General features: G+C 34.9%; 3 protein-coding genes, 1 long non-coding RNA gene, 2 other non-coding genes and 1 pseudogene across 8 annotated transcripts; 4 read left to right on the forward strand and 3 right to left on the reverse strand.

Moving 5' to 3' along the window:
• Nucleotides 1-1,961: 1,961 nt before the first annotated feature.
• On the forward strand, nt 1,962-2,121 carry LOC132254695 (U1 spliceosomal RNA). The gene has a single exon (XR_009467005.1). It is a non-coding gene; the product is annotated as a U1 spliceosomal RNA (small nuclear RNA).
• Nucleotides 2,122-2,990: 869 nt separating this feature from the next.
• LOC132253819 (AAA-ATPase At5g17730-like) lies at nt 2,991-4,589 on the reverse strand (annotated as a pseudogene).
• A 3,705-nt stretch (nt 4,590-8,294) lies between these two features.
• On the forward strand, nt 8,295-11,059 carry LOC132255046 (uncharacterized). 3 transcript variants are annotated; one of them, XR_009467654.1, is made up of 3 exons: nt 8,351-8,612; nt 9,476-9,578; nt 9,714-11,059. It is a non-coding gene; the product is annotated as an uncharacterized LOC132255046 (long non-coding RNA). The 3 variants fall into 3 exon arrangements; XR_009467649.1 differs by having other exon boundaries at nt 8,398-8,612; nt 9,794-11,059; XR_009467644.1 differs by having other exon boundaries at nt 8,295-8,612; nt 9,476-11,059.
• LOC132254718 (U1 spliceosomal RNA) lies at nt 8,423-8,582 on the forward strand. Its single transcript, XR_009467025.1, has one exon. It is a non-coding gene; the product is annotated as a U1 spliceosomal RNA (small nuclear RNA).
• On the reverse strand, nt 8,712-10,748 carry LOC100261340 (AAA-ATPase At3g50940). Its single transcript, XM_010657077.2, has 2 exons — nt 9,741-10,748; nt 8,712-9,349 (listed from the first exon to the last, which is right to left on the reverse strand). The coding sequence occupies exons 1-2, from the start codon at nt 10,746-10,748 to the stop codon at nt 8,861-8,863; spliced, it is 1,497 nt and encodes a 498-aa protein (XP_010655379.1). The 3' UTR covers nt 8,712-8,860.
• A 4,727-nt stretch (nt 11,060-15,786) lies between the features above and the next one.
• LOC100266547 (4-coumarate--CoA ligase-like 9) lies at nt 15,787-18,416 on the forward strand. Its single transcript, XM_002265509.4, has 6 exons — nt 15,787-17,027; nt 17,260-17,449; nt 17,560-17,705; nt 17,795-17,862; nt 17,964-18,066; nt 18,205-18,416. The coding sequence occupies exons 1-6, from the start codon at nt 16,011-16,013 to the stop codon at nt 18,331-18,333; spliced, it is 1,653 nt and encodes a 550-aa protein (XP_002265545.1). The 5' UTR covers nt 15,787-16,010; the 3' UTR covers nt 18,334-18,416.
• Nucleotides 18,417-19,697: 1,281 nt separating this feature from the next.
• LOC100244202 (lipoxygenase 6, chloroplastic) lies at nt 19,698-25,152 on the reverse strand. The gene is made up of 9 exons (XM_002265469.4): nt 24,267-25,152; nt 23,658-23,935; nt 23,329-23,566; nt 22,730-23,062; nt 22,487-22,572; nt 22,289-22,396; nt 21,506-21,807; nt 20,931-21,197; nt 19,698-20,744 (listed from the first exon to the last, which is right to left on the reverse strand). The coding sequence occupies exons 1-9, from the start codon at nt 24,655-24,657 to the stop codon at nt 19,985-19,987; spliced, it is 2,763 nt and encodes a 920-aa protein (XP_002265505.1). The 5' UTR covers nt 24,658-25,152; the 3' UTR covers nt 19,698-19,984.
• Nucleotides 25,153-27,446: the final 2,294 nt, after the last annotated feature.

Consider the following 27,446-nt stretch of genomic DNA (forward strand, 5'->3'; position numbering starts at 1 on the left):
TTTTGGATAGGTTTAGGATGGAGAAGAGTAATAGTGTGAAGAATCCCATTGTTCCTGGCATTAAACTAATGAAGGATGAAGAAGGAGCCAAGGTCAATGCTACCATGTACAAACAATTGGTCGGAAGTCTTATGTATCTAATTGCAACAAGGCTGGACTTGACGTATGTGGTGTCTCTAATTAGCAGATTCATGGCAAGTCTAATTGAGTTGCATTTGCAAGCTGCAAAAAGGGTGTTAAGATACTTGAAATGTATTGTGGATTTGGGAGTCTTTTATTGAAAGGAAGGTAATGGAGAGTTGATGGCATATACAGACAGTGATTATGCAGGAAATGTAGATGACAGGAAAAACACTTTTGGTTATGTGTTTCTACTCAATGAAAGAGTTGTGTCCTGGTCCTAAAAAAAACAGCTTGTAGTTGCTTTGTCCACTATTGAAGCAGAATTTGTGGTAGCTGCCTCTTGTGCTTGTCAAGGGGTGTGAATGAGGAGAGTATTGGAGAAGCTTGGTCATTCTCAAGGCAAGTGTACCGTTGTGTTATGTGACAACAATTCTACCATTAAGCTATCCAAGAACCCAATCATGCATGGACGCAGCAAACACATTGATGTAAGGTTTCATTTCCTACGTGATTTGACCAAAGTTAGAGTTGTTGAGCTGAAGCATTGTGTCACTCAAGAACAAGTTGCAGACATTATGACAAAACCACTTAAGCTGGATGTGTTCTTGAAGCTCCGTGAGTCAATGGGTGTGTGTGTGGTACCAAGAGTAAACTGAAAGCATTACTGTAATCAGCTTAGGGGAGGAATTGTTGGGGTTGTTAGAGTTATAGTTGAAGTTTATCAAAAGTTCATTCAATTAATAAATCCTATTATTTAGGAAATGTAGGTAGAATTTGATCATTTCCTTAGCCATTTACCAGGACTTGTAAAACGTGGGTTGTTTGTTTCCAATTTTATCTCTTTGTAAGGCTTATATAAGCCAACAACTTGTTTTGAATTCAATAACATTAATTTTTCAGATATTTTTCTGAATTGCTTTGTGCTTAGAATTTACAACAATTGTTTGGTTTTTGGAAAATACTAAGAAAAAAAATGCTAAGGAAAATGATTTTCTCGTATTTGATTGTTTTATAAAAAATAAAAAAGAAAATCATATATAATAAAAACTAGTTAGAAACTTGTATATTTTAAAGTTATTTAATTTTTATATTGATGAGTAAAAAGAAGTAAAATAAGTTTGAAGCAATAAATAAAAATAATTTATTGATTTTTAATATATTTTTTATTTTCCTCAACTCTTTTTTTTCCTTTACTTTTCATTTGTATTTTTTTTCCCTTAGATTTTCCCTCAATTTTTTTGGAATCAAATATATCCTAAGGTTGTGTTTGGTTCCCAAAAGATATTAAGAAAAGAAAAACAATATAAAAAAAAATGTTTTTTTATGTTTAGTTGTCCTATGAAAAATATAAAAGAAAATAAAATATAATTAAAATCAATTAAAATTTTGTATGTTTAAATTATTTAATCTTTATATCAATGAATTAAAATAAATAAAATAAGTTTGAAGTAACAAATAAAAATAATTTATCAACTTTTAATTTATTTATTTATTTTTCTTCATATTTTCTTTCCCTTATATTTTTTCTTAAATTTTTCGGAACCAAACATAACCTAAGAGAAAAATTACTTAAATTCCAAACTACTTTAATAAAAAAAAAAAAAATTGCCAAATTAGAGTACGTGTATCATAGGGGTCTCATATGCATGTAAAATAATGTATGATTGAATTTTTCATAATTATGTTACATGGTTCATTTGAAAAAATAAGCTAAAAAAAACACTGCAAATTCGAAAATTGAGGGCGTGGAGACTAGCTGTGGAGTCCCACATCGGCAAGGAGTCAGAGCAATAAGGTGATAGAGCGGTATAAATTAAAAGAGACGGTTCACATTCAACATACTTACCTGGACGGGGTCGATGGCCGATCAATAAGGGTCATGGCCTAGGACAGTGACCTCCATTGCACTTAGGAGGGGCACTGCCCTAAGATCTGCCCAAGTGGCAGAGTCTACGTCATAATTTGTGGTAGAGGGGGTTCGCGTTCGCGCGACCCCTGCCCCAATACAGTTCTCAAATTTTTGATTAATTAGCGCTTAGTTAAGAATTAGCATTGGATTTTACTCTTTGTGTTTGCATAGTGAACCTACCTTGGCTTGTTAAAATTATATCAGTAACAATTTAATGTATTGTAGTTTTGTAAATTATCAGCAGGTATGTATCATTAGCCTCAATCTTAAATTGAGGTGAAAATGTGGAATGAAGGATTTTTTGTGGTTAATTTGAAGTTTGATTTTGGTTCCAAGTTGTCCTTGTGTCGAGGATGTTTCTATATGCATGTCACATGTTTGACAAATGGTTTAACAGAAACATTTAGTGAAATGATTTTGACTTTTCTGATGCAATTACCCATGTGTTGTTGCAAGTGGGTGGTATTGGGATGGCTTTCTTATTCTGTTTTTCTAATTGCCACAGTAACATTGAAATAATCAATTTGATACTGATGAAGGCTTTGATATTTAATATATTCATGACAGATTCAACAGACTACTTCTGTATTGTAATGTTGTCCAGGGCGGCTGGAGTAAACCTGGTAAGCCTAGTAGGATGTTGGAGTAGAATATGCTTATTCTTCAATTTAATGTCTTCCGAAACTTTGTGTAAAGCGGTAAACAGTGTTCACTTGACTGATCAGAACCATGCTAATCATTGAAGTTTAATTTTATTGGGTACTAATAAGTACAGGGCCATTATTTACGTAGTTCTCAAAGACAATTAACAAAAGCCTCAATTTATGGAGTACTATTACACTAATAGCTTTTCAATTTGGTATTTGGTTCTTACCTATCATCTACTTAACAAACTCCTTACCTTCCTTTTTTGTTTCCTTGCTGTCAGCTTATTTCTTTTGGGTCTCTTCTTACTTGATCAATTACTGGGGCTTTCATTTCCCTTTTCGTTTGTATCTTCTCCATCAGTTGCTTCATTTCGTACTGTCTTTACCCTTTTGAGGAACACAACAAGTCTTCCAAGGGCAATGCCAGCTTCTTCACTTTTCATGAGCTCTTCTGCAATGGCTGCTGGGATCACCTCTACCTCCACTATCAGCTTTTCAATTTCGGGAAACAACCTGTGATCTTTTATGCCTAGGTAGTTGGAAGCAAGTGTCTTAAATCCAAAAGGAGTGCGTTAGGACATGTGGATATGCATGTCCATGCACCCTGGTCTCAACAATCCAGGGTCTAGCCTTTCTTTGTGATAGTTGTTGAGCACGATTATCTGCTTATCACCACAGCTTGACCACAACCCATCAATGGAATTAAGCAATTCGGATAACATCAACTGTCAATAACAAAAATAAACAGTTTATGAAGGGGAAAAAACTGGTATGTCTACTTATATTTATGTTCTTCCTCCAAATTATGCATTTGTACTCTGTTCTTGTTACATAGGGATTATTAGTTTTTGGAAAGTGAGAATTTACAGGAAGAAGAAAAAAATCAGTGGAAATGTAATTATTGCAATGATATAATAAAAATTTAGGGCTTCATGAATTTGAATCCTTAGAAACTCACCTGGCTGTCATTTAGATTATGTCCTTCAGCTTGTTGGCCCTGCAGCTCACTGCTGCAGTCAATATCTTCAATCACAAGTATTGATTGGTTCCTAATTGAGACTAACAGTCTTCTAAACTCTTGAGTTGCAACGGAGACTGGTGAGCTCTAAGTTGTAGATGTGAAATTTCAGATAGTTGGCCATGGCTGCAATCAAGCTTGACTTTCCAGTGCCTGGAGGTACAACAAATATCCTCATTTCCATGCCCTTCCAACTCTTTTATAGTGCTTCTTTCTTTTGACAAATTGATCCAAGTCATTTATCAAGTCCTGCTTGAGCTTTGAATCCATTGCCAGTGTTTCAAAAGTTAATGGATGGTTGATTCCCATGACCCACAGTATGAATAGAGCTTCAGCACCTTGTTTTCTTCTATGAAGGCTTCTGATCTATCTACCACATATGGCAAGTAAGAGCTCAGTATCTTTTTCATGTTTTTCTTAGGAAAACTGAGCTCTATTGATCTTGATTCATAATCTATGGCTTCATTGGACTGCTTCTTGGTATAAACCATTTCCCATTTGACCTGAATTCCTTCAAATATGTCAATAGCCTTTTCACCTTCACCAATGGCAATTGAAAGGTTTTTACCTTCTGGAGCTTGGAAAACCTTAAGCTTTTGAACTGGTGGAGGGATTTTTGTGTGCAGGAAGATTTCACAAGCCTTGTACATTTGATTGACTGTGTACCCACCGTACTCATGAAAGACGTGTAATTTGAGAAGAGGGATCACCAAGAAGGCTTCCAATCTAGGACAAGATTTTCTCCTGGTTTTAGAGGTATGATCTGGGTGATTGCGGTCTGAATTTCACTGAGCATGGTCTGCACCAGCATTGCTGATGCAGCAAAAGTGGTGTATGTTGACAGAACGGTTGGTGCTGAAGGCATACTTGTCAGGGAAAATATGCTTCGCATTTGACCATGAAGGGTTGAAAGAAATTTAAGAGCTGTCCTCTGCAAAGAATGTTATCTAAATTGAGTGACATTTGTTCTGCTGATATAATTACTGAAACATTGAGATATAGGGTACATGTAAAGTGGGTAGAAGACGTGGAATTATATATCAGCTTTCATCTTTCAATCTTCAGTGTCTGCCCTTTGCCCTTATTGTCTTCTTCATTTTCTTTAACACCCATCTTGTCTCCTTTGATCCCCTTGCTCACTTTTTCTTGTTCATCAACCTCTTTTACCACGTCATTAGATTTTTCGTCATGTTCCACCTGCATCTTCTTCCTTTCCAGGAATTTGATAATTCCTTCAAGAGCAACATTGACTTCTTTGCATTTCTAGAGCTCTTCTGCAATCTCTGCTGGGTTACCTCCACCTCAATCATCAGTTCCTCAATTTTAGTATACAGAGGGTGACTGTTGATGTTGAGGTAGTTGGCAGCTAGAATTTTAAATCCAGAGGGAGTGCAGTAGGACATGTGGATATGCATGTCCATGTGCCCTGGTCTCAAGAATACAGGGTCTAGCCTTTTTGTGATTTGTTGTAAACACCATTATCCTCTCATCACCACAGCTTGACCATAGTCCATCAATGAAATTAAGCAACCCAGATAGAGTTAACTGTCGATAAGAGAGAATAATGGTTTAAGTCTATGAATGGCTGCTTCTATTTTTACTAATGTGTATGCTTTTTTCTTTAAATTACTCATATCTTGGTGTGTTGATTTTTTACTTTCATCATAGAAAAAGCAAATAGATGAAGGCAAGTAATTAAGAATCTGGGTATGCAAGTATCCCCTGCAACCAATCCCTCCTTGTTCACTATTGCCGCTGCAACATCCTGTGCTCATCTACAGCAGCTACTGCAACATTGCAGACTCTTTTTCTAATGCAGTCCCATGTTCTCCATTACCACTGCAGCATCCTACTCTGCTGTAATACCCAAACACTGCTGCATCCTAATTACAGTCCCTTTATCCCATTCCTCATCTGGAGGAACTTCAAATTGTTCAAGTTGTATTGCCCCTTGTCAACAGTGTAGACCTCAGGCAAGGTTTATTGGCTGTTGAATCCTGGGGATAGGATGTCGGTCCTTATTGCACCAAGGTATATCCCCTGAGGAGGGATGATCTACTTTAAGGACAGCGCTTTGTCACACCTCGGCCAAACAATCTGATAAGTGCCCTACTCCATCTTTTAAAGTATTCTATTTGTTGTGTTCTGGGTTTGGTTAGCTTTAATTTTTTTTTGTCAAGTTTAAACCTTCTTGACCTAACATTCTTTTCCACGTTCATTAATTAATTTTCCTTCTCTGCACCATTCGATCCATTTCCTATCATCTTTACATAATACTTGGAGGAACTCAACAAGCGATATCAGCTTCTTCACTTTTCATGAGCTTTTCTACAATCTCCATTGGGGTCACCTCCACTTCCATTAACAACTTATCGATCTCAGGAAACAGCTTATGATTGCACACAACAAATACCCTCCTTTCCATGCCTTTCCAACTCTTTTATAAAACTTCCTTCTCTCAAATAATCAGTCCAAGTCATTTAATAAGTCCTTAAAGCTTGGAATCCATCATCAATGTTTCAAAAGTCTGATTGATGGTGGTTGTTTGATTCCCATGACACCATATGAATGGAGCTTTAACACCTTGTTTTCTTCTCTAATGGCTTCTGATATCTCTAGTACATATGGCGAGTAAGAGCTCAATAGCTTGTCCGTGTTTGTCTTGGAGAAATTCAGCTCAATCAACTTAATTTCACACTTAACATATTCATTCAACTGCTTTTCTGTACAAAAGCTTTCTCACTTGAGTTTGATTCCTTCAAAGATGTCAATAACCTTGTTGCCTTTGTTGGGGGTGATTCACAGGTTCTTGTCTTGTGGAGCTTGGGAGACCTTGAGCCTCTCAACTGTCAGACTGAGTTTTGTGGCAGGTAGATTAATTACAAAAACGTCATAGATTTTATTAATGGCGTAGCCAGCGAATTCATAGATGACAGGAGGCTTTTGAGAAGAAGACGAATTTTCCAAGAATGCCCCCAATTTTGGACAAGATTCTCTCCTGTAGTTGTTGGGATATGAACTGGTTGGTCATGCTATGAACTTCATTCAGCACCGTCCTAAGCAGGATTGCTGATATGTTGATATATAAAACAGATGTTTTTGAATGCATACTTGTTGGAGAAAGTATGCTTGGGATTCAGATATGAAAGATTGGAAATAAATAAAACTGGGGAGTTGATGGTCTGTTTGAGCCTATTGGTTTGCTTGGTTTGTTTGGTTTGTGGCCAAATTCTTCTATAGACTATAGAACACCACTCAAGGAAAGGAGCTTATTCCAGTGGAATCAGTTTGATTACAAGTCAAACCACGCATACCAGTCTGCTTAAGTTGTTGTGGAAAGATGAGCATGTAACATAATGTTCACAGCTTGTTGAGCAATTCTTATAACCAAGGTGATTGTGCTGTCTTCAAAACTTTGACCCATTCCATACTCGGCGACAACCACATGGCCGTCTTTGAATAGCTTGCAGCATACTTGTTCTAGTCGTTCTTCTTGTTAGACTTAAGTCTTAGAAGTAGATTTCTTTAAAATTTAAGATAAAAATAAAATTATCTTGTAAAAAAAATGATGAGTTAAGAAAGTAAATAATTTTAAAAATGACTTAAGTTTTAAAACAACTAGTTTTAAGATTTAAGACAAAAAAGAAAAAAAAAAATACAATCTAATACTTTACCGGGTGTTATTTAAAGTTAAGTTGAATTAAGATTATTTATATTAAAGAGAAAAAAAAAATAGCATCTTAGAATAGTTTTGAGAATGATTTTAATAAACAAAAACTTTTGTTAGGAGCACTTTTAATAGAATCATTTTTAAGGAGAATTTAGATTGCGTTTCATAGTAAGTGTTAGAAAAATTAGAAACCTTTTTTAAAATCAGTGAAATGGAATATTAGTTTAAATATAAATTAGTGTTTTTGATAATATATTATATAACTAAAAAATAATTTTTGGAACAATTATCTACAAAATGATAATTAAGAAACTATTTTAAGTTACCATTCATAATCATAAATCACTTAAATTAAAATATTTATCAAATATTTAATTGATAAAAAAAAAGTGCAACCATTAGAAAATATTTTTAGTACTTTCAAAATTACTCTCAAATAAATTTAAATTTTTTTTCTTTTATTTATTTATTTATTTTACCACCAATACAAAGCTTATGGACTTAATAGCCACCTCTTTCACTTAAAATTTACTACAGATGCAGCAAATATTAGACATATTTTGAGATACTATCATCAAAATATACCACAAATTAATCTTAAGTTTTGGATATTAATGTTTGATAACAAAATATCTTGGCTTGGCAAAATGGAATAGAGAGTGAGAGCACTTGATACCATTTGACAAATTATTTTTGTGATATAGATATGTTTGAATTAAAAATATTATGTATATTACTAAATTGATAAGGATAAAATAAATAAACAAAAATGTAATTTGAGATAATAATCTCACATTTTGTACCAAGAAAATAGGGAAAATAAAATAATTTTGTTTAATGGAGAAATTACTAAAATCCCAAACTACTTTAATAAAAAAAAAAAATATTGCCAAATTAGAGTATCATAGGGGTCTCATATGCATGTAAAATAATGTATGATTGAATTTTTCATAATTGAGGGCGTGGGGACTAGCTGTGGAGTCCCACATCGGCAAGGAGTCAGAGTAATAAGGTGATAGAGCGGTATAAATTAAAAGAGACGGTTCTTAGTCAACATACTTACCTGGACGGGGTCTATGGCCGATCAAGAAGGGTCATGGCCTAGGACAGTGACCTCCATTGCACATGGGAGGGGCACTGCCCTAAGATCTGCCCAAGTGGCAGAGTCTACGTCATAATTTGTGGTAGAGGGGGTTCGCGTTCGCGCGACCCCTGCCCTAATTCAGTTCAGAAATTATGCTTGAGGTATGTATGCCTTAAACTGCCCTTTTAACTGCTTGATAAAATGCTTGTGTCGTTTTTGCATGATTCATTTTCTGTTGCTCAAGGGATTAAAAGGAGCTGTTATCTGCAAAGAGTATAGTCTAAATTGGGTGACATTTGTTCTGCTGATTTATTGGATACTAGTTCAATTACTGAAACATAGAGATATAGGTTACATACAAAATGGAAAGAAGACATGGGATTGTATATCAGCTTTCATCATTCGATCTTCAGTGTCTGCCCTTTGCCCTTCTTGTCTTCTTCATTTTATTTCTCTTAACACCCATCTTATCTCCTTTAATCCCGTTGCTCACTTCTTGTTCATCAACTTCTTTTACTCCCTCGTTAGATTTTTCATCATGTTCGACCTGCATCTTCTTCCTTTCCAGGAATTTGATAATTCCTTCAAGAGCAACATCGACTTCTTCGCATTTCAAGAGTTCTTCTGCAATCTCTGCTGGGGTTACCTCCACCTCAGTCATCAGTCTCTCAATTTTAGTAAACAGAGGGTGAGTGTTGATGTTGAGGTAGTTGGCAGCTAGGATTTTGAATCCGGAGGGAGTGCAGTAGGACATGTGGATATGCATGTCCATGCGCCCTGGTCTCAACAATGCAGGGTCTAGTCTTTCTTTATGATTTGTTGTGAACACGATGATCCTCTCATCACCACAGCTTGACCATAGTCCATCAATGAAATTAAGCAACCCAGATAGAGTTAACTGTCAATAAGAGAGAATGATGGTGTAAGCCTCTGAAATTTTGGCTGCTTCTATTTTTACTAATGTGTATGCTTATTGCTTTAAATTACTCGTCTGTTGGTATGTTGATTTTTACATTCATTACAGGAAAAGCAAGTAGATGAAGACAGCAATTAAGCTTTTGAATCCATGTATGCTATTCAACCTAAATGTACTATGAATTAAGGGGGGGGACTAACAGGAAATAGGAGTAAGTTCTTGTACTTCATTTTCTATCGGAATTTCACTCATTCACTAAATTGTTTATTTTTCATAAGCGAAATAGACCTTATATTGATGACTAAAATAGTTTTTGGGCCTTATAAACGGTCTTGTTCGTTGCAAGAAAAAGAGGCTACACCTAGGAACTTACCTGGCTGTCAGTGTTGTTGTCTGATCCATTTTGTCGGTTCTGCAACTCAACAGAACAGTCGATGTCCTCGATGACAAGTATGGATCGATTTGCTGTAGAGACCAACAGCCTTCTCAGGTCTGAATTGTTCCAGAGACTTGTAAGCTCCAAATCATAGATGTTGAATTTGAGATAGTTAGCCATGGCTGCAATCAAGCTCGACTTCCCTGTGCCTGGAGGGCCATACAACAAGTACCCTCGTTTCCATGCCTTCCCCACTTTCTGGTAGAACTCTCTTCTCCTCACAAATCTGTCCAAGTCAGCAATCAGTTCCTTCTTGAGCGTCGGATCCATTGCTAATGTGTCAAAGGTGCATGGATGGCTGAGATTGATTGATCCCCAAGGGCCATCGTAATCTTCAGAGAAATTTCCTAGTGAGCATAGCTTCACCACCTTGTTTTCTTCTTTTATGGCTCTTGATCTTTCTATTACATATGGCAGGTATGTGCTCAAGACCACCTCCTTGTATTTCTTGTGAAAAATGAGCTCAATTGACCTCTGTTCCGACTTCTCAGTCGCCATGGAACCACTGTCATAGTCAAAAGATGGTTTCTGGGTTTCAGCACAAATCAATTGCCATCTGAGTTCGATTCCTTCAAAAACATCCACAACCATTTCTCCTTTGCTGACAGTGACTGAGAGGTTCTTCTCTCGCAGGCCTTTGGAAACATTAAGCCGGCCGACCGAGGGGGTGATTTTGGTGCGCAAATAGAGTTCAGAAGCCTGATAAATTTGATTTACAGAGAGCCCATTGAACTCTTGAATGACAAGGACCATTTCAGAAGAGTGACTACCAAGAAGGCCTCCAAGTTTGGAAACGATCTTCTCTCGGAGTTGTTGGGGTATGAGCTGGTTGGCCATGGTCTCAACTTCACTCACCACAGTCCGGACCAGCATTGCTGATGCAGCAAAGGTGGTGTATGTTGATAAAACTGAGGCAGTTGAAGGCATACCACTCAGAGAAAACATGCTTTGGGTTGGGGTATTGGAAAGAGTAGAAAGGTTGTTGGGGGTTTTACAATGCAGAGGGCTTGCTTTGAGTATATTTGGCTGCTTGAGTTGTGACCATGTTATGTGAATGGGTTTTTATAGAGCAGCACTCTGGAGAGAGGAGCTTCCACTGGAAGCTGTTTGATTAGAAGTAGAAAGACAAGTCAAAGTACAACTATCACACAAATGGGAGCAATAGAATCAGGTGAGCATGTGAGAATGTTCAAAGTTTGTTGGGCACAAACCTTCTTGAACAATTCTTATACTGAAAGTGACTCGACTCTCTTCTACACTTGGCCCATTTCATACTCACCACTCGTCATCATGGCTGCAGAGGGGGTTAAGCCCCACCTAAACCCAATTCTAAAAACAAGCAAACTGTGACACTTGGAATTCCTTCTGGGACATATGATTAATTACTAACAAATGGGGCCACATAACATGATTCATGATTAGTACACCAGCTTAACCCCATATAGATGAAATTTTCCAATCAACCGATTGTTTGAGAAAGTAAACCCTTATGTGGCATATAGTTTTTATCATTATTCTAAACTTCCAATATTGATATACATAACTAAATTTGGATTATTAAATAAAAAATATATAAAAAAGACTTGGATATTAAAAAAAAAAAAAAAACCATCCAAGATTTAAAAAAAAAAGGGATATTGTTTAGGCAAAAAAAAGAGGTTTTTTTTTTTCTTTTTGTTGCAAGGTGTCATTTTTTATTGGCCAGTATCATGCGATGTTGTTTGGTACATGAAAATAGGAAATGAGAATAAATGTTTTGTTTCATTTGGATTTTATTTTAAATAAAAACAAATTTAGTGATTTCAATTATTATGTTTAGATACACAAAAAATGTAAGATTGAAATGATTATTTGTTTTTATTTTAATGTTAAGTAACAATGAAAATGAGAATGAAAAAAATAAATAAATTAATAATAATATTTAAAATATTTTTTTACTTTCATTTAAAAAAGTATTTTTTGAGATTATTTTGCCAAATAATAAAAGCTGGTTGGACGATGTAACTTAAAACCAATGTGATTTAAAACCAATGTTTAATTGTTGTTCTTTAAAATAGTTTTTAATTTTTAAATGAAATGGAAAATAATTTTTAGAAAATAAGTATAAATTATTTTTATCAATTTTTAAAAAATAAGATATAAAGAAATGAGAAAAATAAAATAAAAATTATATATTAAAAAATAAAGTAAATATCTTTCATATTTTATTCTCTCTTCACCCCCCAATATTAATATGAAAAAGCTTCAAATATAATGTTTCTTTGAATTGTATATGTTATTATAAATTTATTTTTAAATTTTAAAGTTTTTTATTAAGCAAATATATTCTAGATCAAGCAACACTTGATATTAAATTATTAATTTTTTAAATAATCCGAAACTCAAAAGTCGATTTGATTACTATTTAAAAGTTATGGAACTCAAAACTAGTCAAATTAATATTAGAAAGTTAAAGACCTAAATTCATTTTGAATTACTTTGCTAATTTTTTTAATATAATTATGATCATAAATAAACTTCAAATTAGGTAAAACCTAATAGGTTAGATTCGTTAACAAGCCTAGTAATTTTTAAAAATAATTTAAATTCAAGTAATAATCCAATAAATACAAAAAATTTATAGACAAAAATTAGTTTAAAATGATTATTGTTTTTCTTCTGTACAGAATTATAGTTATTCAATTTCTTTATTAGAGAAACGAATTTCAAATTAAGCGAGACTTTGTATTGAAATTATTAATGAATTTAATAATTTTAAAATTTGTTTCAAATTAAATAATATTAACAATTATTAATTATTATTATATATTTTTAATAAAATAAATGGTTTATTACACTTTAACCTCTCAACTTATAAAGTGTTTTGCATATTACCCTATTGAATTCAAAATCGAGCAATGTATCCTCCATTCTTTATAATTGCATGTAATGTGCATTTTTTAGAGACGACGTTATTTTTTTAAACGAAAAGACATGTGCTTTCCACGTGACCAAGGGCAAAATGGTCATTTTCTTAATAAATGAGAATAAAATGGTCATTCAATTTTAGCCTTAATTTGCAACTCTAATCTCTCCGTCTCTTCTCCCCCACCAATCACTTCTTCCCTTGTTGCTTTGTGAAGTCTCAAACCGAAGCCCTCCTACTCTAAGGAAGCTAATGCAAAGTTGACATCAAATAGAAGACATGAAGTTCAACGGTAATTTCTTGACTTCCAATTCTTTAATTGGTTTAGGAATGTAGGGAAAGAGGGTTAGGGTTTTGTTTTGATCTTTAAGAAAATTTGGGGAAATTTTAAGAGAAATTTGGGGATTTTAAGACTAAAGAAATTATTTGGTGATTTTGCAATTTTCCACCCCATGGACAAGGAGAAATTATGTGGGGTTTTTGATAGCAGCTTTTTAAGATTGAGATTTTAGGGCTTTGAAGGGAAGGAAGAATGGGGAAGGAGAGCTTTAGCTTGAGGCTTCATCAGTAGAAGAAATGGTCGGTCGACCAAAAAGAAGAGGGTTGTGGATTAAGAAAAATGACCATTTTGACCTCGGTTATGCTAAGAGCATGTGCCTTTCCGTCCAAAAAATCAACGTCATCTCTAATAAAATGCACATTGCATACAGTTATAAAGGATGAAGGGTCATTGCTCAATTTTGAATTCAAAAGGGCAATATACAAAATATTTTATAGGTTGAGGGTAAAGTGTAATAAACCTTAAAATAAATCAATTGTACTTTTATGAGGATGTTAATATCCATATTCTTATTATATATATAAAAGAAATAAAATTTATGATTTTATTATAATATTAACATTCATAATTTATTAAAAATATTTATTTTTAATTTATTTGTAATTACAAAATTATTTTTATTTCTAATAAGATCTTAATTAAATTTATTTTATATTATATAAATTGAATTTATAATTTTTTGAAAAAATCAAAATAAAAAACTATTTTTAAAAACAACTTATCTAAATAAGTTTTTGGTTTTTTTTTTCATTTTTTAAAAAAATATTTAAAAATAACTTAGATAGAAGGAATCAAAATTCTTCTTATTAGAGATTGATTTTATTTATTTCATTCCTATTATAACTTAACTTATCTGAAAATTCAAGATTAGAAGATGGGAATTTTGTTTACAATGGTGTTTTCAAATATGATGGCCTCATGTCACAATCTATACATGTTATGGTTTAGTCTAGGAAATGGGACTTGGCTGAGGAGCCAGTTGAAACGGTTGTAAATTCTCTAGGGGTTTGGGGTCATGATTCATGTTGATGGGTCATATTAAACACAACACTAATAAATGGTTAAAAACATTAATTCAAATATAATCTTATTAAACATGTAATACTTCGTGCAATATATTTAATAATAAAGTCGAGTTAAGTATTCTGTAAGTTGATTAAACTCTCAATCTAATATATTTATAAATTTATTCAAAGTCAAATTATAAATTTATTTAAAATCAAATTTTAAAATTTAAATTTATTCAAAAATCAAATTTTAAATAAGTGTGGTTAAATAGGTTATGGTTATAATATGGTTAATCATAATCAATTCAAACGAAAGAAAATAGGGAGAAAGTAAAAAAAAAAATTTATGAAAGAAAATAAAAAGATATATAGAAAAAAAAATTAAAATTAATAAATTATTTTTATATATTTTAAAGTCAAAATAATAGTTATTAACCCAAAATACCAAACCCACCAACAAAAATGGGTTCAAAATATTAAATAAAACATGCAATATTTCATGTCAAATTATGCAACTCCAAATATAACAAATCAAACATGCAATATTCAATTAGACTTAGATTAAATATTTCATGTCAAAATGTAAGCCCAAAATTTAATAATTGAGGAATCTAAATAAAATCCAAACCAACATAAAACTCAAATCATGAATATGAATGATAAACAAGATCCACAATGATACCCAAATCACCCAAATTCAATCCAAAATTTACAAATAATAAAAATTAATCCATACAAGCCTAATAATCAATACCAATGAATGTAAAAATAAAATTAAAAAAAAAAAACTTACCAATTTTTTTTAAGAAACCATGGATGGGTGAAATGTGATAAAGGAGTGGTAGCGGACGTGATGGGAAGGGGAAGAGAGAAAATGAGAGTGAGGTAAGACTTAAGAGGAGGGGGGTGGTCACTAGAAGTGGCTGCTAGCAGCCGACAGTGGTGCATGGGGATGTTGTGATGCAATGGGTATGTGGTGTGGAAAAATGGGCATGAAAGGAAAGGAAGGAAGAGAGAGAGAGAGAGAGAGAGAGAGAGAGAGAGGGCGGGGCGTGGGGGTTGGTGGGTGGAAGAAATGCGGTGGGGATGGTTAGGTGGGAGGAGAGAGAAAAATAAGGAGAGAAAGGGGAAGAAAAAAAAAAAGGAAAAAGAAGAAAAAGAAAAGAAAAATAAAGGAAGAAATAAAAAGAAAAGAAGATAAAAGTAAAAAAATAAAATAAAAATAAAAGCTAAGATTCAAAGGATATATGAGTGGAATAAAAAATTATTAAATTTACTATATAATAATAAAATTAAACTTAAAATCAATATAAAATAAATATTGGACAAATTTCATGGTTTATACTTTTATTTCTCTTTTAGTTTCATTTTTGTGTCTAGTCAAGTGCAATTATAACTATAAGTTAATTTTCATGACTTTGTAATTTAATTGTATTTTTCTAATTATACTTTGATTTATAACAATGGAGACAAATTAAATGAATTCTTTATTATCATGCAGACTTATAAATGAAAAATGATTATGGCTTAAAAGCGTTTAAAAATATCCAATAAAATTTGATACTTAATATTTAATAATTTAAAATAAATTTAAGTTAAATTATATTTAAGTTATTAAATTAATTTATTTAAATTATAATATTAAATTATTTTATTAATATATATTAATAACTTAAATTAAGTTATTAAGTTAATAAATTAATTGATTCTTTAGGAGTCGGGGTGCTTTAAAAAGATATTGCAGTACTGTGAAGTTGATTCTTTAAAAAATATATTTTGTGGTTCAAACCGGCCAATTTTGGTTGGCCAGCCGCTGCGAGGAACGGCTCACCATAGTCTAATTGTCAATTGTCAATCGTCAACCTCTTTACTCGCCCAAATCCCTCCCTCCCTCCCTCTTTCAACGGTATACTCACAGAGCCACCACCTCGAAAACGCCGTCGTTCATTGCTCCAATGGCCGACCTAAACCCTAACCATTCTTCTTCTATTTATCCAAATACCGGCTTCTGCTCCAAAACCATGATCTACCACAGCCTCCGCCCCCACCCTCCCCTCCCCCCGGAAACCGCTCCTCTCTCCCTCTCCGACTACGTTTTTTCCCACCTTTCTACCTCCTCCGCGCCAGAAACCGCCGTCGCCTTCATCGACGCCACCACCGGCCGCAGCATTTCCTTTTCACAGCTTGTCCGCTTCTCCGAAACCCTAGCCGCCTCGCTCCAACGCCGGCTTGGCCTCACCAGAGGCGACTCTGCCTTGGTCATCTCCCCAAATTCGCTTCATGTGCCGGTTCTCTACTTCGCTCTCTTCTCCCTCGGCGTCATCGTCTCTCCTTCGAATCCGGCGAGTACTGAGTCCGAGATTTCCCGCCAAATCGAGCTATGCAAGCCGGTCATTGCCTTCGCGACTTCTTCTACCGCTCACAAGGTTCCATCCCTGAAATTCTCGACCGTGGTTCTCGACTCGCCGGAGTTTCACTCGATGATGACAGTTGAGACTGGGAATCTCCGCCGAGTTCGCGTTTCGCAGTCCGATCCTGCAATGATTCTTTACTCTTCGGGGACAACGGGGCGGGTGAAGGGCGTGGTTCTGACTCACCGGAACTGGATATCCGCGGTGGCGGGAGCGAATGTGCTTCGACAAGAGAGGGCGTCGCCGACGGTGACGATGTGTACGGTACCTTACTTTCATGTGTACGGATGTGGACTTTGTATGAGGGCGGTGGCGTTAGGGCAGAGCGTGGTAGCGATAGAGAGATTGAATGTGCGGTCGTTGATGTCGGCTGTTCAGGAGTTTAGGGTTACGCACTTGGCTGTGGCGCCGCCGGTGATTGTGATGATGGCAAACGGCGGCGATTTAGTGGACGGTTGTGATTTGAGGTCATTGGAAGCGGTGCTCTGTGGCGGAGCTCCGGTTAGTACGGCGGTGATCGAGAGGTTCAAGAAGCGGTTTCCGAACGTGCTGGTGACGCAGGTATGCATTTCCACGTTACATTTCAGTTGGTAACCAAGAATCAGCGCTCACGTACGATTCACGTGGTTCTCACTTTTTGATATTTAACTTTTTTTTTTTTTTTAATATTATATCTTCCAAAAAGACGTTAAATTGTTTATTCAGATGCAAAAAAACTAATAATTTTTCATTTTGGTTGCTATTTGTGATGGGATGCTAATGAAATTAATTTCCATCAATATGTTTCTTTAAGGCCTATGGGTTGACTGAAACAACAGGGGGAATCTCTAGAACAGTAGGTCTGGAAGAAAGCCAAAGACTAGGCGCATCAGGGCGTCTTATCCCATATTGCCAAGCTAAGATTGTTGATCCTGATACTGGCATTGCATTGCCTCCCTTGAGGACAGGGGAGCTTTGGGTTAGAGGTCCATCCATTATGAAGGGTAAATGCCATTTCTCATTTGCACCAGTGTTGATCAGTCATCAGTAATTGGTGAAATTTGATCAGTCTGAACCTAGGAGTTTGATGGGTTGTTTGTGATTTTTTGAGTAGGTTATGTTGGCAATGAAGAAGCAACAGCTGAAATTCTGGATTCTGAGGGATGGTTAAGAACAGGAGATATTTGTCATTTTGACAGAGACGGCTTCATATATGTTGTGGATAGGATTAAGGAATTGATCAAATACAAAGGCTACCAGGTATCCCTGCACTTTGTAGATTGTGTTTGACAGTGTCCCAATTTGTTGCCTTAGAAGTCTTTTAACTGAATAACCATGCTATATATTAGGTTGCCCCTGCAGAGTTGGAACATCTGCTTCACTCGCATCCGGATACTGTAGAAGCAGCTGTGATTCCGTAAGTATTATGGACTTGAACCACTCTGCTGTTTGGTTTATGCTACTGTTTTCATTGCATTATAGGCATACCAATGTTATGGATGGTGATAAATTTGGCAGGTACCCTGATGCGCAAGCTGGTCAAGTACCCATGGCATTTGTGGTGAAGCGCCCCCAAAGCACCATTGATGAATCAGAAATCATGGATTTCATTGCCAAACAGGTAATTTTATCCAATCCCCATTGCCTGCTATTCAGTGGTACCTCATAACCGGTAGCACATGCATGGATTAGAACTTCTAGAAAAATCGTCATGGTTTTTCTCAAATTTAACAAGGATTTCATGAAAAATTGGTCGCAGGTGGCCCCATACAAGAAAATTAGACGGGTATCCTTCATTAATTCAATTCCGAAGAATGCTACTGGTAAGGTGTTGAGAAAGGACTTAATCAAGCTTGCATCATCAAGAAGTGGCTGTTCCAAGTTATGATTCCTATTTGTTGTATTGTATTTGTAATGTCATTCATTTATACTCACACATCTGCAATAAGAGAACCAAGATGAATGTGTCCATTGTTCCCTTTAGGGGTGTTAATAAGGTTGACTCAGCCAGTTTTTGGGTAAAAAATGAATCAAATCGATATAGTCAATTTTATACATACTAAAAATCGAACAGACTAGATTTGGAGTGAAAAATCAAACCAAATTAAGCCTTTTGAGCTCAGTTTGGTTTGGCTTTCATGAATTGATTTCAACCCAATTTAATAACCTCTTTTAGTCCTTGGTGCTGTTGTAGATTTGTGTTTGTTTTGAGTCCAAACCTATTAATTTGAGTTTACATTAGTTTCTAAGTCTAATTTGTTTTTAAAATTAATTGACATCAATTTGGATTTGATATTAAAAAAATATTTTATGCATTTAGAATTAATTTGACTATAATATAAAAATAATAAAATACTTTAATAAAATTAAAAATAATTTTTTTTATTATATATTAAATAATTATATATAAGTTAAAATATCAGTTTGATTCTATTTTTATTGGTAAGAAAACAAAAAAAAAAAAAAATCTAAAACCAAATCGACAAGGTGACTTTTTTTATTATCGAAAATCGAATCAATAGGACGAGTTTTTTGAACTTATTGGACTCACCAAACTTTACGGCTTGAAAATATGTTTCTGCACATACTAAATGAGTTGCCCCTTTTCGTGGGTGAGAAGGCCTTGACGTGAGTCTCGTGACCCATGGACTAGGCAGCAAGCCTCAGCATATGTTTGGCTCTGATGACATATTTTTTCGTGGCTTTAAAATAGGTAGTAAAAACTAGAAGAGTCAGCCTCTTACTAGCGTAAAGATGTCTCCCAGCGAAATGGGATATCACACCAGCCCTTGTTTTGGGCCCCAAAAGACTGAAGATTTAGATTCCATGCCCTTGAGTGACAGCTGGCGGGTATTAGAGATCAGAAATAATGAACCTGAACACCGTTTTCTTTTCCCTTAAATTTCTTACGTTCTTTCATTGAATTATCTTAATTCATTTCATAAATTTTGACCAAGATACATGTCCATTGGGATTTATTCTTTTGCTTACCTTGGTTCAATGGGTATTTACTGAATTAACATTGTTTTGCCTTCTTATAGATTCCAGGGGCTCAGCTCATTAGTCTGTATTTGAATCTTCTACTAAATGAATCAAAGCTGCTTTGCATTAAGGTAAGTATTATTATCTTCGAACTCCTGCAACTGGAATCAAATCTCTTTTCTGGGGAGAAAAAATAAAAGTCAGCAATGAAAGCAAAAATTGCTCTAAAATGCATTGAAACTACTCCAAATACTAATAAATACACTGTAATGAGGCAGGGAAAATATGTTGCACCAATTGCATATGCAATCCACAGGCCCTTATCATATAATCTTGATCCAGATTGCATGTTTCTTATTCCTAACTCATTACAAATCTTTTCTATCTGAATACCAAACCTTATGGTAGCCATGACACACTCCAATGAACATTCGGTCATTTATGATCAGTAAAAATGATGTTTGCTAGTTACAAGTGTTCAACAAAGTGATTTGCATGTACTGAATATCACTATATCTATAATCAACAAGACGGAACTTACAAACCAGCTCATGCCATCAGATAGAAATGCTGTTGGGAATACCACGGCCAGTTACCCCTGGACCTGATGAGGGAAGAAGCAGTTCATATGGAGGGATGCCGGCACCATTTCTGTTTTTAAGGTGAATATTCTTATTTCTTCCTTTTATGATCTCCTCTATCTCCTCTAGTTTAGCAGAGAACTTCTTGAACATGTCCAAGACTTCAGGATCCTTGATCCAGTGGCTGTGCAGATGGTGTGTTTGACCCAGATACTCTTCATCTGGGGAGTGAGTGGACAGGGTGTCCTGAACAGCCATCACTTTGGTGGCCTGAAGTTGCGTTGGCAAAGATGAGAGGAAAGTTGACTGTGGGTTTAGAAGAAACTTCTCATAGGCAGAATCATCTTCATGAGGGATGAGTTTTCTCATGAGGGTAGGACGGTTAGGCACATATCCTCCAAAGGGGTATTGCCCAAAGTTTATTGCAGCATGTTGACCTGAAGCTATCCATATCATTGTAGTAAGTATGCCAGATAAGTGCTCTTTAGTGTTGAGCTTAGGCCACCAGGACTCATTACGCTTGTCATAGTGACCCTCATTTTTGATCTCGTTCCACCAGGCTTGGAGCTCCAAATCAGATGTGACAGTGTTAGGCTCAGAATAGAAGTGATCAACATACGATTCTACCCATTCTTTTATGGCAGACCATATTAGGAGCCCATCTGCAGCATAAGGGTAGTCTTCAATCAAGAGTTTAACACCACATGGCATTGAAGGATCCTCCACCGCCATGCCCCTGAAAATTTAATCATGAGTACAATCAAAACCTGGTAGATTTACTCATACAAGAAGGCCCACAGTGATCTTAAAGATGGAGGAAGTTGGAAAGTGGTGTATCCCTTGAACTAGGTAGATAAGCAAACTGAAATTGGGGCTTGAAAATTAAGGATTTGAAGACATTGGAATGGCTAAGAATCCTTACCTCCGAATTAAATCTGCTGGCAGTGCCTCCATGTCAAATTGCCACATACTCTTGTATGCAGCAGAGCTTAGCTCCATGGCATACTTTCCCGGGCTGAAACAAGCCTCAATAATTCCCCCTCCATTTATTAAACTTTGTCGTGCTAGTGCATTTATTTCTAATGTGTAGCGCAAATGAGGGCGGAGCAGCTTGTTAATGGGGTGCATTGCACTAAGCTGCCTATGAGTGGCAATTATATAAGGCTCCATGCAAGCATGAGTCCTCAACCTGAAAATCTCAAATCATCAACACATTAGATGAGTACAAATCCTTCTTTTACTAGACAAGCAGTCAAATGTGTGTGCATGATCCCATGTTTTCTTCTTAAAAAGGTTTCAAATTTCAGTTTCAAGTTTCAACACTTCCAGTCTAGGTCAAAATTAAACCAAAGTCATAAAACTATCAATACTTGGTTGAACATGGGACAATTTCACATTCAAAATAAGAAAACTCTGCAGTGAAAAGCTAAATGGCTCAAAGTTGATCCAAAATGAAAATTTGGAAGTTTCATTAGAAACCATAGTTATCTGTCTTACCAGTGATTCACTAGTTGATGAACACCAGCATCATTCGAGCAAACATGAGCTTTTGCTTGCTTCCAAATCCAATGGGTTGTAGCATCATGTCCATGGGTGTAAACACGCTTCTTACCAGGTGAAGAAGGTGTTGGAGGAAGTGAGAGCTCAATAGCAATTGGCCTCAAAAAGCCGGTCCGTGTATAGAAGAAAACTGTTCTAGACGCATATGCTTGCCTCTCTGGTAAGGTGTTCATCTTCCCAATAAATGGTAAAAGCATATCGTGGTAATCAAGTATAAACAATCTCTTGTCCTCAATAGCCTGTATAATTAATTATCAGATAGGCAGAGTTAAAAAATAGTTATGTATGTACTGGGCCAAGTGCCTGTGTTTCATTGTTGGGGGAAGAGAAGAAGAATGCTCTTTTTCAACCAAAATTTCACACTTGTATGTTTCTTTACAGTGACCAGTTGGATGTTTTGAAGAGGAAATGTTGGAGAGAGAAGGGAAATATCAATGGAAAATGCTTGGCTAACTGCTGAATTGTACTCAAAACCCTTTGTTGTAATAAGGATACTTAGATTGAAAACCAATAACAATGACAGTTTGGTCATTTTGATGGCAAGGCAAGAAGTGAGAAGTTGAGTCAAGTGCCAAAATAATGGGAATGCCCTCCTATAAATGTCTAGGAAAAGAATGGTTAAGTTTTATAGTGGAGAGGATGCAAAACCATTTTCATAATGCATGTAGAAATATAGAGAATGTGTTAACATATTCATAATGCATTTAGAAATATTGATACCTCTTCAACAGTTATTCCACTCAGTTCTTGCTGTATCAATTCTTTTGTGATTGCCGACTCCGGAGGGCCATAAACTGCAGGATCTAGTTTGCTTACAATTGGAAATCCCTGTAATTACAACCCAATTTAAGAATTCCTAATGAATAATTGACAAAAGAAGGTTTCATAGAGCAGTGGAAAGATGCCTATTTTAGATACCTTTAGAATCTCGATATTCACTGGGTTGACCCCAGCCAAAGTTTGGCGTGCAAACTCATTATCCCGCAACCATGCAAATCTATCCCCTGAAAGTAGAAATCACATGAGATGCAGAAAAATGATGGGTGAATACTCAAATTTACTTTTCCAAATTTTTGTGATCAAAACCACATAGTAAGAGAGCCTCATTCTACATCATTCCACTGAATTAAAACAAGAAAGGAAGAGAAACAGGGTGCATACTTGAGATAATAGCTGGTACTTCATACTTCAACAACTTTTGTCCAACACTCAATACTTGTTTCATCATATTGGAGGGGAACACATTTCCAGACATTTTTTGATCTTCTTCATCCTTCAGGAGAACACCATCATTATATAGCTTGTCAATATCGGAAAAACACTTGAAGGGAATGTCTGAACTTGACAATGTAGCAGCAATAGATGGTATCAGATTGTGGAGCAGAGCTTTCAACCTTCCAGCTGAGAAAGTGTTCTGTTTAATCTCCTCAAAAGTTTCATCCCGAGGTACATACACAGGATGGGGCTTTTCTGATCTACTCTCACACAATGGATCTGTTCAGATTCCAGTCAATGCAATGAAGAGGTGACTAAGGAGTAAAAACGTAGCAATAGAAAGGAAAAAAAGAAACAAACAGAAGATAGCCACTAGCCATTTCAAAGGAAAAGTTTTACAAAGAGATTATTTTTGCCCCATATATAATGGAAGATCAAAGGTAAATTTTCCTCCTGCTTCTCATGGAGACAAGCTGAGGAATAAGAACAAATTTTTTTCCAGACGATTTTTCTATCTGCTAAACAGATACTAAATTGCAATATACCTGTTCTGGTTGGAGGTCGTCCAGTTCTACAGCGCCTGGGATATGGCCTTTCCTCACCAGCTAGCACAGGCCTAGCGAGATCCTCGCTCTTGTCAGGATTCCCCAAGTCATTATAAGGAGCGTAATCATAGATTCTATCATGTGGCTTTCTCTCCCCTTTTCTATTGCCACGGAGACTCAGTAAGTCTTCACGCCGGAGATCTTTGAGGCCAGGTGGTGTTTGTGATGGTAAATAAGCCTGCACACAACCAGTGAGTGCATTGCCCAAGCAAACCATGCCTGGAAAACTTAACAGGAGTACTAAAAGCTAAAGTTACAGATGTTTTTACCTGATTTCTGAAAATAATTCTGCTTTCAGGATTATCCTTCCGCGAATGTATCCAAGAATTTGCAGGAAAGAATATGGGTCCTTCATCAAAGCCATGAATAACAATCTCCATTAAGTGGAACTCCTTGCCATGAAGATTGGATATCAGAACAGCTCCAGGGGATCCAAAGTCTAACGGGACAGTGAAGTCTGCTGCATATTCAACTATATACGGAAGGTTTGATGGCTTTGGCAACCATCCTCGTACAAAAGACTCCACACTCTTCCCTGACATGGTAACTAAAAGAAAAAAAAATCAACCAATCTCTCTTACAATTTTCAAAAGAATGAAAGAATAAGAACCGAAAACAGCTTCAAACAATCCCAATAGCAAAACAGAATGCTGAAAAAAAATCAAACATTCCTCTTTAAAACAAACCATATACTGTGAAAATTCTTCAGCTTTCACATTTTGCAAAAACCGGAAGGAATCCCAGCACAGTACAATATGCTAGGCTGAATATTCTCAGGTACCCAAAAGGCCAAAAACCAAATAAGCAAGAAGCCAGATCACTCTTTTAGCTAATAAAATCCTTAAAACCCATAAAAGCAAAAAAGCTCTGAAACAAACCAGGATCGATCTCTTCACTGACGAGCTGAATCGAGATCCCTTGTCCTATCCCATTCATGAAACCTTCCCACTGGTCCTCAATCTTCTCAGTGATTTTCTCCTTCATCTTCTTCCTTATTGTGATCACCGCTCTCACATCAATCCCCTTCGCAGAAGAAGACGACGACGACGACAACAACACATTACCGTCTTTGCTCTCCACTGCCTTTGCACCACCTTCCACAGTCTTGTCCTCACTGCTGATCACCGCCCGAATTGGCCGAGCTCCCGCCACCGGCGACCGGTGTCCTGGAACCCAGCTTCTTCTGGCTCTTCCATTACTCTCCAACTGAGCCGGAGCTCGCCAGACGACACCGGAGTTGACAGGTGCTATGCGCTGAGCTCCGAGCATGGTTGTACAGTCAAATGACGATGCAATGAAACGCAGAGTTTTGACGAAAGGAGACAGAGAAAGGATTCTAACAAGGCAATTTTTCTTACAATACAAGGCGGAGGCACCCCATTATTTATATTCTTGCAGATGATGAAATTGCCTTGGCTGTAGAAAAAACCAGGGTGGAGTATGATTGTTTCTTCCATCTTTTCCGTGTACTGGGATAAATCATAAAATTCTCACGCGCACCGACAGCACGTGAGACAAAAACCCAATGGTGGAGGAGGTGGTGGGGACGCACTACTCTTTGCGCGTGACCATGATAGCCTTTTTTTTTCATTTGAAATGGGTAATTAAAGAGTCAACTGTGACGAATACAGTGGATGACCATCTGGTAGATGCGAGGCCAGGGAGGCTAGGGTGGACCCTCAAATCAGTCCATTGCTCCCACCTTGGATTCAAAAACATGTGCGTATAATTTTATATTAATAAAAAATCAATCTTTATATACATTTCAATTTAAGTTCATTTTTATATTATGATTATTTTATTTACTTTCGTAACTTCATTTGCTTGTTTGTTTGTTTGTTTTTAAAATAGTGTGAGAGGCGTGGATATCAGTCGCCTTTAGAAATGACGACTCAGCTTTTGCTTTTTTATTAAATAAAGACCCAAAACAATTATTTAATATAAAAATAAAATTAAAATAAAGTAGACTTTTTTTTTTAACCACTATTAAATTAATTTTTATTTTTAAAGTGTTATGAAAAATGATATATAAGTAAGTTGGATAAAATGTTCTCTTTTCATTAGGGTTATTTTTGGTTCAAAATGACAGCCTGGGTTATACCAATCAAATTATTTTTTTAAAATTTTAATGAAAATAAAAATTATAATAAAATTAGAAGTGTCTGAGTATTTTTCTTTTTCAAATAGAGGAATCTTTTTTTTAAAGAAAATATTTTTTTCATATTTGATTATATTATGAAAAAAATTAAATATAATTGAAAGTATTTAAAAAGTTGTGTATTTTTAAATTATTTAATTTATTAATTTTGAATATGTTTATTTATTTATTATTTTTTAGTTTGAAAAGTATTAACGAAAAAAATATTAAGAAAAATAATTTTCTTATATTTGATTGAATTATAAAAATACTAAATATAATTTAAATTAATTAAAATTTATGTATTTTTAAATTATTAATTTTAATATCAAAAAATTAAAATAAATTAAATGAGTTTCAACCTTTTAAAACATGATTTATATTATATATATATATAAAATTAAAAAAAAAAGATAGAAAATATTTACTTGGTGTGAGCAAATCAAAGATATTTTCATTAGGGTGTAGTGATTTAGATTCATGGGGATGGCAAAGCCCCACAGGGTGGAGTGCTGCTCAAACACTAATTTTGTAAATAGTTCTAGCACTATGAAACAAAGGATTATCCTAAACCTAAACCGACGTATTGACAATGATCATGGTGATTTTTCAAATATCGTAGAATAGAATGTGATACAATGAAATAAAATGTAATAAAAATAAGGATAATAATTAGTTACATACTCTTAATAGTCAAAACCAATCGTTTCATCCGAAATTAAATAATTCAGAATGAATCATTCATCATGTTATAAAACTTTAAAAAAATTATAATGTCCATATATTATTTGTATCACATGGGTATATCAAAACAAACAAAATGTGTAGATATTAGCTACCCTAAGTAGATTAGTTGTCACAATATGATAATATAAAGTACATACATAGTACTTGATTGTATATTGAATTAATGGAGTTGGTGGTTTATAAATGCAAATTAATGACTGAAGTTGGGTCATGGATGGGTCTAAATGCAGATATTCATTTCTGTTTCCTTAAAGGCCTAAAATTCCTTAGGTTGGGATTTGGCCATAAATAGGGTGGACCAATTTGAAAAGTGGGTGACCAACACTGGTGTGTTTTTCATAATGATAGTGGTGGATCAAGATGGATGCCTATGATGCTTTGGTTTATATTTCATGTGGGATGTAATTTGGGCAGGGTAGGCGTAGTGTGAGTACCCCAAGTTCAACCCGTACTTAATTTAACTTCGATCCAATCTTATTTTTCGAAACCCAAATATTCATATTAGATTTGGATTGAATAGATTGTATGATTCAAAATCCTTTAATAATGTTTTTAAAATTTATTATATATTTAAACTAAATTTAAATTGTAAAGAATCGAAAAAATTCAAAATTCATTTATAATATTTTTAATTTCTTTTTTATATTTATATTAAATTTAAATTTGTCCATAAAGGGTTAAAAAATTAATATAATAATAAAAAGGTAAAAATAAATTCATATATATTTTTTTACCAAATAAAAGTTATAATTATAATTATAATTAGATTTTTTAAATGAAAAGGAAAATAAATAAAATGAATAGTATTATACATGATAATATAAATTATAAATATTATAAAAATATTAAATTAGACCCGAGTTAGCCGTAGTTTGCCTAAATTTTGACTTAGTCCAATTCAAATAGAATTAGTGATCTTAATCCAAATATAACCCAATAGTATGAAAATTGAACTTGTATTTTACAAAAATGATTAGTGTAAGATCGAACTTGTCTTTTCAAAAGATAAATTCAATATAATAACAAAACAAACACACAAAAGATGACAAGAATTGATACCATTTTACTATGCAGTTGAGATTTACGTTTGGGTTGTCCAATTGAAAAAAATAATCTTCCGTTTTAAAAAAAATAATAATAATAATAATCTTCCTTTTCAAAAAAAAAGAAAAAG

The sequence above is a fragment of the Vitis vinifera genome, chromosome 1 (genome assembly GCF_030704535.1).
Source record: "Vitis vinifera cultivar Pinot Noir 40024 chromosome 1, ASM3070453v1".
Taxonomy (NCBI): domain Eukaryota; kingdom Viridiplantae; phylum Streptophyta; class Magnoliopsida; order Vitales; family Vitaceae; genus Vitis; species Vitis vinifera.

Coding starts and splice junctions, on each gene's coding strand:
- LOC100266547 (XM_002265509.4), top strand. CDS start 16,011: ATGGCCGACCTAAACCCTAACCATTCTTCTTCTATTTATCCAAATACC. Junction 17,028..17,259: donor CGAACGTGCTGGTGACGCAG/GTATGCATTTCC, acceptor TGTTTCTTTAAG/GCCTATGGGTTGACTGAAAC. Junction 17,706..17,794: donor TCAAATACAAAGGCTACCAG/GTATCCCTGCAC, acceptor GCTATATATTAG/GTTGCCCCTGCAGAGTTGGA.
- LOC100261340 (XM_010657077.2), bottom strand. CDS start 10,748: ATGTTTTCTCTGAGTGGTATGCCTTCAACTGCCTCAGTTTTATCAACA. Junction 9,350..9,740: donor ACAACAACACTGACAGCCAG/GTAAGTTCCTAG, acceptor TCTTATTGACAG/TTAACTCTATCTGGGTTGCT.
- LOC100244202 (XM_002265469.4), bottom strand. CDS start 24,657: ATGCTCGGAGCTCAGCGCATAGCACCTGTCAACTCCGGTGTCGTCTGG. Junction 23,936..24,266: donor CAGTGAAGAGATCGATCCTG/GTTTGTTTCAGA, acceptor TTTTTCTTTTAG/TTACCATGTCAGGGAAGAGT. Junction 23,063..23,328: donor ACGACCTCCAACCAGAACAG/GTATATTGCAAT, acceptor GAATCTGAACAG/ATCCATTGTGTGAGAGTAGA.